This window comes from Terrapene carolina, unplaced genomic scaffold (genome assembly GCF_002925995.2).
Source record: "Terrapene carolina triunguis isolate 2854851 unplaced genomic scaffold, T_m_triunguis-2.0 Scaffold715, whole genome shotgun sequence".
NCBI classification, from domain to species: Eukaryota; Metazoa; Chordata; order Testudines; family Emydidae; genus Terrapene; species Terrapene triunguis.
Genome location: NW_020665066.1, coordinates 2,077,048 through 2,088,449, shown reverse-complemented (window position 1 = coordinate 2,088,449; position 11,402 = coordinate 2,077,048). Strand labels below are relative to the sequence as shown.

General features: G+C 40.4%; 1 protein-coding gene across 1 annotated transcript in view; it reads right to left on the bottom strand.

Annotated features, from left to right (window-relative positions):
- Positions 1-11,402, bottom strand: part of LOC112106134 (receptor-type tyrosine-protein phosphatase eta) — a 142,361-nt gene that overhangs the window by 44,078 nt on the left and 86,881 nt on the right. Inside the window, exons 4-5 of the mRNA XM_029913587.1 lie at positions 5,402-5,674; positions 2,413-2,685 (exon numbers count right to left, since the gene is read on the bottom strand). Of these exons, the coding sequence (XP_029769447.1) occupies positions 2,413-2,685; positions 5,402-5,674 (546 nt within the window). The remainder of the gene's footprint in view (positions 1-2,412; positions 2,686-5,401; positions 5,675-11,402) is intronic.

The following is an 11,402-nucleotide window of genomic DNA, read 5'->3' as shown; positions in this document are numbered from 1 at the left end:
TCAATTCTGCAACTTTCAGGAGCACACATTCACTTAAAATTAAAGCATGAGATAGTTCTCTGAAAACTTCTATTCAATGTGCAGCGTCAGTCAAAAAAGTGAACAGAATGTTGGAAATCATTAAGAAAGGGATAGACAATAAGACAGAAAATATCATATTGCCTCTATATAAATCCATGGTACGCTCACTTCTTGAATACTCCATGCAGATGTGGTCGCCCCATCTCAAAAAAGATATATTGAAATTTGAAAAGGTTTAGAAAAGGGCAACAAAAATGATTAGGGGTAAGGAGCTTCTGCCACATGAGGAGAGATTAATAAGACTGGGACTTTTCAGCGTGGAAAAAAGACAACTAGGGAGGGCTATGATAGAGGTCTCTAAAATCATGACTGGTGTGGAAAAAGTAAATAAGGAAGTGTTATTTACTCCTTCTCATAACACAAGAAGTGGGGGTCTCCAAATGAAATTAATAGACAGCAGGTTTAAAACAAACAAGAGGAAATATTTTTTCCCAGCAGGCATAGTCAACCTGTCGAACTCCTTGCCAGAGGATGTTGTGAAGGCCAAGACTATAACAGGATTCAAAAAAGAACTGGATAAATTCATGGAGGATAGGTCCATCAATGGCTATTAGCCAGGATTGGCAGGGATGGTGTCCCTAGCCTCTGTTTGCCAGAAGCTGGGAATGGGTGACAGGAAACTTGATGATTACCTGTTCTGTTCATTCCCTCTGGGGCACCTGGCATTGGCCATTGTTAGAATACAAGTTACTGGGCTAGATGGACCTTTGGTCTGACCCGTTCGTATGTTCTTTGCCCCTACAAGTATCTGAATACATTAATAAATCTGGTCCTGTGTTTCTTGGCTTCATATACAGACCATAGTATTTTAAGTTTTCCAGTTACAGGGGTTCCAGGAAACATTCCCATTGTCACTGTGACTGATAAATTCTAAACTATCCTAACACCAAAAGTAGGGAGAAATACAGGAGGCATGAAAAACTGTCTTACAATTAGTATTTGACAAAGCATAGACTTTCCAACAACATACAAAAGTACAAGAGAACCATGTCAGTTAGTTACAAGTTAAGAGACACAACAAAATGCAGTTAATCCATTGGAGAGAAACACTAGGTGGGCTACCTGTCAGGGAGAAAGGGTCTCTTTGAGGTTAAATCAGTTACGAGTTTATTGATTCTTTCTATTGCTAGAAGAAAAACAAAACAAACAAACTATTTTTTTTGCCAATCTACACAATTTTGTAGATTATTATTCGTGTGGAAACCAATAACACTTCATCACTAAGACCCAACTAGATAAAAACCTGTGAAATATTCACAAGAAAATTCAGAATGTAAATATGTGAGACTGGGACAGATCTTCAGCTCCCCTCCTACCAGTATTGCAGTGCTCACGCAGTGCACAGCACCTGGAAAGCGCTCTACCATCCAGTGCCCTACCTGCCCCCTTACCCCTTTCAACTGTAGGGATATAACAGAGGTCTTGCACTCGAGTGATCCCCAGCTGGTAAAGTGTTTCATAGGGGCCATTACTGCCAGAGGGATTTAGGGCTAGATGTTCAAAGGTATTTAGACACCTAAAGATGCAGCTAAGGTGCATTATAAAATCCCATTAGGCACCTATCTGCATCTTTAGGTGCCTGAATACCTTTGAAAAATCTTGCCCTTAGCACAACCCTTAGGTTGCTCTAGGTTATGGTGGAGCTGAACTGGACTCCACCAGCCTCAGCATTAGAAGAACAGAGACGTGTCTTAGAGGATGTCTACACTGTGAGCTGGAAGTGTAATTCCCAGCTCAAGAAGACATGTGTGTGCTAGCTCTCATTGAGCTAACACACTAAATAAAAGTGTGTAGCCATGGCAGCACAGGTGGAGGAATGGCCTAGCCACCCTGAGTACATGCCCATCGAAGACCATAGGCACATACTCACGACAGCTAGCCCATCCCGCTGCTCTCACCACCAGGGCTACACTCTGCTTTTAGCATGCAAGCATGTCTCCTTGATCTGGAAATCACACACCCCAGCTCCAGTTTTAGGTATACTCTGAGCACTAGTACGATTTAGGTTTGTGCTGAGCAGAGCTTGGCCAGATGCCAGTAATGGGGCCCTGGTGAATAGGACACTGGTTCCACGTCTGAAAGATTCAGAATGAAAAATGAGCTAATTTCCAATCAGTGATTTGATGATCTCACATGGTTGCACAGCCAAACTTTTATTCTAACAGAAATGTAAAGGCTGGAGCACATAAGAGGAGGCAAGATGACAATATGGAGTATTTTTATTACATAAACAAATATATGTACATTGGGGGGAGGGAGCGGTAAGAGAGGAAAGAAAGAGTGCCTGCATTCAATTGTAAATAACATATACTATGTATTTCTATTATTTACTTGTATAGATGCGTAGGACTTTTGAGTCTCCTGTGGTTGTATTATCCGCTGCTAGTGGAACTATTGTGAAGTTATAAGGGGTACCAGGCTGTAATCCCACAATTACAGCACTTTTGTTTTGGGAGATTTGACTCCGAATAGGAGAAATTCCATTCCCATCAGTGTATATCACATATGTGTAAAGAGGAGCAGCAGTGTCATTGTTTTTCCACATTAAGGTCACTTGTTCTGTGCCGATATTTGTGGGCTCTATGTCAAAAACTGGACTGGGCTCTGTTTGGGGAAAAACAGAACACATAGATTTTTATAGAGAGAGTAGTATTTAGGAAAACTTGTAGGGCCTCCCCCCAGCAAAATTCTTAAACATTATTAATAGATATACTGGGGGAAAATGTACATTTTTTTAAAAAATGGGCATTTCCAATATAGGTGCTTGTATATGTGCTTGTTCTGTTTGGGTGTCCTTCAGTCTTATTATCTGCTGCTAAAGGATATATTTCAAATGTATAGAAAGCACCAGGCTCTAATCATTTAACTACAACATGTGTGGTTTGGAATGTTTGGTTTGTAGCATGAAAAGTGTCATTTTCCGGAATGACGATGATCCTATAGGTGCACTGAGAAGCAGCAATATCATCATTTTGCAGGTTAAATTTAATTCTCTTGTACCAAGACTTGTAAGTTGAATGTTAAAAACTGAACTGGGAGCTGTTGGAATAAAAATACAGTTATTGATACCAGAACAGGACTACTTTCCAAAAAAGAAACACGGGATCTAAGAAAAAAAATAGTGCTTGTATTTGGCAATATAATGTACCTCTCTCCATTTCCTAATTCATAATACTCATAAGGCAGCTACAATGCATCATTTGGCTTCTTATCCATTTTATACATTAGTCACAGCATTGTAGTCTAACAGGGTGTCAGGGAATTTATTATTATTATTGCTATGGCATGAAATGTATTTATTTATCCTTTCCATGGTATGGGACAAGAGGGCATGTGATGAAATTAAAAAGGAACATATTAGAATTGGAAACAAGAAACTGCTTTTTAAATGCAACATAGTTAACTTGCAGAATCACTGTTAAACAATAAAGCAAAGAGATTTGTAAATTTTCAAGAACCAAAAACCAAATTGGCATTTGTCACACAGTGTGGGATAAAATTATTATGGGTTCATTGTGCTGATGGGCCCATTTTTTGTTCTTTCATTTTTCAAGTTCCAGAGACATGTCAATTTATTCTACTGCTGTAATGAGTTTCTGTTGTTTAGCCTGCTGTGCATCTGTGTATATCAGAGCAGGTTAGTCCACTGTGGAGGACCTGCTAGACTAGCTTGTACATACAGCGTAACAACAACAACAAAAAAGGAGGGGGTATTGCATTGTACATCAAGAATATTTACACTTGGACTGAGGTCCAGAAGGAGGTGACAGGCAGACCAGTAGAAAGTGTCTAGGTGAAGAAAAAAGATTGGGGAAAAAATAGGGGCAATGTTATGCTATAGACCACTAAATCAGAATAAGGAGGTAGACAAGGCATTTCTAGAAAAAACAAGAGAAATATCCAAAAGAGAAGTAATGGAGGACTAACTATTGAGACATCTGTTGGCAGTAACATGGCAAAACACTAAATCTCCTATAAATTCTTGGACTGTATGGGGACAATTTTTCATTTCAGAAGCTGACGGAAGTAACTGGGGGCGGGGCAACCATTTTAGACTCGTGACTGAACAACAAGGAGGAATTGGTTGGGAATCTGAAGTTAGAAGAGCGAAACTGATCTTCAAATTATAGATTTCATGATTGTAAGGAAAGGAAGGAGAGAGCAGCAGAAAAAGGACAGTGGACTTCTAAAAAACAAACTTAACAGACTGCCCAGCAATGTTTGGACTGGCAGACCAAAAGAGTTTGCTGGCAATGCAGACAAGCTGGTGTGTTAGGAAATCGTCACACAGCTTAGTAGTAGCAAAACTCACTTGCAGAGACTGAGGGGGTAACACACTAACTCATAATTCCGGGAAATCCAGAAGACTATCACAGTGAGATTTACTAAAGTGCTTAACTGGGAATGCAACCCGTTGGGAACTAGGCTCCTAGCCTGTTCAGAGGCTTTTGTAAATTCCACCTGGCACCTCTTTGCCCCAGGAGGTACCTGAATACCTTAGTAAATCTGGCCTGTGTTCCTCAACTTCATGTACAGATCATGGTATTTTAAGTGTTCCAGTTACATGGGTTCCAGGAGCCATTCCCATTATCACTGTGACTTGATACATTCTGAGATATCCTAACATCAACGTGGGGAGAAACACAGGAGGCATGAAAAACTGCCTTGCAAATGGTATTTGACAAATCACGGACTTTCCAACAACATACAAAGATATAGGAGAACCTTGTCAGCTAGCTATAAGTTAACAAACATAAAAAATCCATTGGCGATAAACACTAGTTGGGCTACCTGTCCAGAGAAAGGATCTATTTAATCAACTTCATTAATTCTTTCTACTGACTGAAGTAAAAGAAAACAAAAACAAATATATTTTTTTGACAATCTACACAATAATGTACTTTGGGGTGCTCACATATTGTGTGTGTGGAAAACATTAACACCTCATCACTAAGACCTGCCTAGATAAAAACGTGAAATATTCACAAGAAAATTCAGAATGTAAATGTGTGTGTGTGTGTGTGTGTGTGTGTGTGAGAGAGAGAAAGAGAGACTGGGACAGATCTTCAGCGCCTCTTCTACGAGTTTTGCAGTGCTCACGCAGTGCACAGCACCTGGAAAGCGCTCTTAATGGGGCATTTTTGATCTCCCAGGCTTATGGAAACTCCTGGGGGGATTGAACTGGCATAGGTGTCTCTGTGCTACCCATCTAGTGCCCCACCTGCCTCTTTACCCTTTTCAAGTGTAGGGGTAATCGAGGAAAGAAAGAGTGCCTGCATTTAATTGTAAGCAACATGTACTATGTATTTCTATTGCTTACTTGTATAGATGCGTATGACTTTTGAGTCTCCTTTAGTCATGTTATCCGCTGCTAGTGGAACTATTGTGAAGTTATAAAGGGTACCAGGCTGTAATCCCACAATTAAAGCACTTTTGTTTTGGGAGGTTTGGTTCCGAGTAGGAGAAATTCCATTCCCATCAATGTATATCACATATGTGTAATTAGGAGCAGCAGTGTCATTGTTTTCCCACGTTAAGGTCACTTGTTCTGTGCCGATACTTGTGGACTCGATGTCAAAAACTGGACTGGGCTCTGTTTGGGGAAAAACAGAACACATAGATTAGAGAGTAGTATTTAGGAAATATTGTAGGACTTCCCCCCAGCAAAATTCTTAAACATTATTAATAGATTTACTGCGGGGGGGGGGGGGGGGGAAGGGGTGGAATCTTCATAAAAAAAAAAAACATGGAGAAATAAGCAAATAGGTTTGTAAATTTCCAGTTACTGTTTTGACATTTACACATATAAAATTGGCATTTGGTCACACTATTTGGGATAAAATTACAATGGCTAGTGGTCCCATTTTTTGTTCATTTCATTTTCATGTTCCAGAGACATGTCAATTTATACTATTGCTATAATGAGTTTCTGTTGTTTAACTTGCTGTGAATCCCTATATATCAGTGCAGGTTACTCCACTGTGGAGCACCTGCTAGACTAGCTTTTAGAAAAAGTGTAACAAAGAAAGGAGGTGGTGTTGCATAATAGAATCATAGAACTGGAAGGGACCTCGAGAGGTCATCTAGTCCAGTCTCCCGCACTCAAGGCAAGACTAAGTATTATCTAGACCACCCCTGACAGGTGTTTGTCCAATCTGCTCTTAAAAATCCCTAATGATGGAGATTCCACAACCTCCCTGGGCAATTTATTCTAGTGCTTAACCACTCTCACAGTTAGGAAGTTTTTCCTAATGTCCAACCTAAACTGCCCTTGCTGCAATTTAAGCACATTGCTTCTTGTCCTAGCCTCAGAGGTTAAGAGGAACAATTTTTCTCCCTCCTCCTTGTAACAACCTTTTATGTACTTAAAAACTGTTATCATGTCCCTTCTCAGTCTTCTCTTCTCCAGACTAAACAAACCCAATTTTTTCAATCTTCCCTCATATGTCATGTTTTCTAGACCTTTAATCATTTTTGTTGCTCTTCTCTGGACTTTCTCCAATTTGTTCACATCTTTCCTGAAATGTGGCACCCAGAACTGGACACAATACTCCAGTTGAGGCCTAATCAGCGCGGAGTAGAGCGGAAGAATTACTTCTCATGTCTTGCTTACAGTATTCCTGCTAATAAATCCCAGAATTATGTTTGTGGGTTTTTTTGCAACAGCATTACACGGTTGACTCATATTTAGCTTGTGATCCACTATGACCCCCGGATCCCTTTCTGCAGTACTCCTTCCTAGGCAGTCATTTCCCATTTTGTATGTGTGCAACTGATTGTTCTTTCCTAAGTGGAGTACTTTGCATGTGTCCTTATTGAATTTCATCCTATTTACTTCAAACCATTTCTCCAGTTTGTCCAGATCATTTTGAATTTTAATCCTGTCCTCCAAAGCACTTGCAAGCCCTCCCAGCTTGGTATCGTCTGCAAACTTTATAAGTGTACTCTCTATGCCATTATCTAAATCACTGATGAAGATATTGAACAGAACCGGACCCAGAACCGATCCCTGCAGGACTCCACTCGTTATGCCCTTCCAGCATGACTGTGAACCACTGATAACTACTCTCTGGGAATGATTTTCCAAGCAGTTATGCACCCATCTTATAGTAGCTCCATCTAGGTTGTATTTTCCTAGATTGTTTATGAGGAGGTCATGCAAGACAGTATCAAAAGCCGTACTAAAGTCAAGATATACATCTACCGCTTCCCCTCTATCCACAAGGCTTGTTACCCTGTCAAAAAAAGCTATCAGATTCGTTTGACATGATTTGTTCTTGACAAATCCATGCTGACTGTTATTTATCACCTTATTATCTTCTAGGTGTTTGCTAATTGATTGCTTAATTATTTGCTCCATTATCTTTCTGGGTACAGAAGTTAAGCTGACTGGTCTGTAATTCCCCAAGTTGTCCTTATTTCCTTTTTTATAGATGGGAACTATATTTGCCCATTTCCAGTCTTCTGGAATGTCTCCCGTCTTCCATGACTTTTCAAAGATAATTGCTAATGGTTCAGATATCTCCTCAGTCAGCTCTTTGAGTATTCTAGGATGCATTTAATCAGGCCCTGGTGATCTGAAGACATCTAACTTGTCGAAGTAATTTTTGACTTGTTCTTTCCCTATTTTAGGCTTTGATCCTACCTCATTTTCACTGGCATTCGCTATGTTAGACGTCCAATCACCATTAACCTTCTTGGGGACTTCAACAGCTGAGTCAAGGGAGAGAATTATTCAAAGAGTGGGTGGGTCAGCTTTTGTGGCCTGCATCATGCAGGAGGTCAGACTAGATGATCATAATGGTCCCTTCTGACCTTAAAGTCTATGAGTCTATAAGTCATTAAGCACCTCTGCCATTTCCACATTTTCTGTTATTGTCTTTCCCCCCTCATTTAGTAACAGGCCTACTCTGTCATTGGTTTTCCTCTTGCTTCTAATGTATTTGTAGAATGTTTTCTTGTTTCTTTTTATGTCCCTAGCTAGTTATACATTATACATCAAGAATATTTACACTTGTACTGAGGTCCACAAGGAGGTGACAGGCAGACCAGTAGAAAATCTCTGGGTGAAGATAAAAGAGGGAAAAAACCATGGAGCAATGTCATACTGGGGGCAGGGGCGGCTCTATGTTTTTTGCCACCCCAAGCATGGCAGTCAGGCGGCCTTCAGCGGCATGCCTGCGGGCGGTCCGCGGTCACGCGGATTCGGCGTCGTTTCTGCAGGTGATCTGCTGGTCCCGCAGCTTCGGCGTACCTGCTGCCGAATTGCCACCGAAACCGCGGGACCGGTGGACCTCCCACAGGCATGCCGCCGAAGGCCGCCTGACTGCTGCCCTCAGAGTGACCGGCTGGTGCCTGGAGCCGCCCCTGCTGGGGGGGGGGGTCTACTACAGACCACTAAATCAGGATGAGGAGGTAGACGAGGCATTTAGAGAAAAAACAACAGAAATATCCAAAACAGAAGTAATGGAGGAATTTAACTACTCAAACATCTGTTGGGAAAGTAACATGGTAAAACGCAAAATCTCCTATAAAGTTCTTGGAATGTACTGGGGACAATTTCTCACTTCAGAAGCTGAAGAAAGTAACTGCTGGGCAACCATTTCAGACTTGAAACTGAATAACAATCAGGAATTGGTTGGGAATCTCAAGGTAGAAGGGTGAAAGTGATCATCAAACGATAGATTTGGTTATTCTAAGGAAACAAAGGAATGAGAACTGCAGAAAAAGGACAATGGACTTCAAAAAAAGCAAACTTTAACTAACTCAGAGAACTGGTAGGTAAGGTCCCCTGGGAAGAAAATCTAAGGGGGAAAGGAGTTCAGAAGAGCTGGCAGTTTCTCAAAGAGACAAATTAAAAGTGCAACAGCAAAGCATCCTGATGTGAAGGAAAGATACAAAGAATAGTGAGAAACTGACATGGCTCCATCATGAGCCCTTTAATGAGCTGAAAACCAAAAAGGAATCCTACAAAAAGTGGAAACATGACCAACTTGCTGAGGATGAGTACAAAAGAATAGCACAAGCCTGTAGGGAGAAAATCTGAAAGGCTAAGGCATTTGATGAGTTACACCTAGAAAGAGACAAAATAGGCTATAAGAAGAGGTTCTATAAATAAATTAAAGCAAGAGAAAGGCAAAGGAAAGTGTAGGTCAACTACTTAGCAGGGAAGTAGAAATAACAACAGATGACATTAAGAAGGCTGAGAAGTTAATGCCTAACTTTGCTTCAGTCTTCACTAAAATGGCCAGCAGTTGAACATGGGTCAGTGGTAAATTGTGACAAGATGCTTAAAACAATTAGGGGAAGGAACACAAGCTAGGTTAGGGAAAGAACAAGTTAAAGAATATTTAAATAATGAGATATATTCAAATTGGCAGAGCCTGACAAAATTTACACTAGGGTATTTAAGTAACTAGCTGAAGCAATCTTGGAACCATTAGCAATTATCTTTGAGAGCAAAGTGTGGCCTCACCACATATACCAAGGCACAGTCTTATAGATGTCTCCATCCTGGAGGAATCCAATACCATGGGAATTTCTATAGCTGCAGTAAGAACTGGACAACTGACTGTAATGAATATATCATATGTATTCCACACTATCATAGGTTTATCAGGATGTTCAGTAATATATAAACTTCTCTTATCATCATTGTAACCACTGCAAGACCAGAGTTACTATTTCCCAAGTAGCTAAAAAAAAACCTTCATGTAACCAAGAAACTTGGTTGGGTGGATTGTATTTAAATCAGTGTTATTCTAGGACATACTCATTTTTTTCTTTTATCACTATCTTCATCATCTAGTCTACTTCATTTTAGGGTATATGTCCACACTGCAATTGGCAGTGTAATTGCAGCATGGGTAGACATTCCTGCACTAGCACAGCTAAAAATAACACTGTACATGCAGGAACATGGGCTTCAGCACAGGTTAGCAACGTGTGTACATAGCCAGGATTCCTGGCATACTTTTATAACACACACTGATGCAACTGCCCCCATATCTACACTGCTATCTTTAGCCATGCTAGTGTGGGTATGTCTTCCCAAGCTGCAATCACACCTCAGATTGCATTTTGGACATACCGCTAGAGCTTATTCATGGGGCTACCCCTTCTGATCATTCTGACCTTTTTCCATTAAGTTGTTTTCCTGAGGTCAGACATTCCAATGGTGTTTATCCCTAGTGATTTTATCTTGTTTAAACCAGTTTTGAGCATAAGGAGATTCCTTCTTCTCTCCTTCAAAGTTACAGGAGATGTGATCATGCACTTTCAAGCACTTTTACTCTCAAGAGTGTAATTCAAAGGGACAATATTTTGTTCAGGTATCATCAACTTGCTTTTGTCACAAATATGGCAGACTCTAGTTCTGGAAACACACGATTGGTTAAAATGACTAAGTTTGTTCATTGACGACAACAAAAGCCAAGATACCCAGGGGTGTCTGAAACTAGTTATTTATTGTATAGTACAAGCAAAACAATACACAAAAGGCAATGGTCACGATTAATAGAGTAAACAAAACACCAAATTTCAGACTCTGTTTGACCCTTCAGTTCATAGCATAATGGGGTCCTGGTCTAGGACTAGGGTTCCTAGACACTACAGGAATACAAATAATAGATAATAATCTGCCTCCCTGCAAATCCCTACCTTTTGTTTTTTGAAAGCCTCATCACAAAGCCCAGCAGCTACAGCTTAAGAGCACTTCTGAAGCCCAGCCTTGGCATATTTTAGTGTAAGTGCATGCTGGGACAATGTACTTGAGTGCACTGTGTGTGCATGCATGCATGCTACTCTCGACTCCTCCCCTACAAACATATTGAAATATTTCAGCTTTATCTTGCTTTTAAAAAATAAATTATTTACTCCTGAATCCTCTCCCCTCTGCAAGCTTGCACACTGTTGTGCTAAATATTCTAACTTGGCAAACTTTACCAAATAGCACACATCTAGATACCGTGGTCTACATTTTCAAACGTGTCTAGTAATATTGATGCCTTAATTTTGAGTGCCCCACTTGAGACACCTTAAAAGGGCTTAGTTTTAAAAAGCACCAACTTTCAGAAAATTAGACACAACTGAGGTGTTAAACTGAACATGCGAAAACAGAGGCTCCCAGAGCCATCACTCTCAGAAGCCCCATGCACTGCTGTCTTAAAAATAGCTAATTTAGAGACCGACTTCTCTAATTATGAACACACCTAGATTTTAGATTTTTTCTTCTCCTCAAGAGTGTTCCAGACTGAATAGTTATAAATTCCTGAACTCAAATGCCATATGTACATGAAAGTACACCTCTACCCCGATATAAC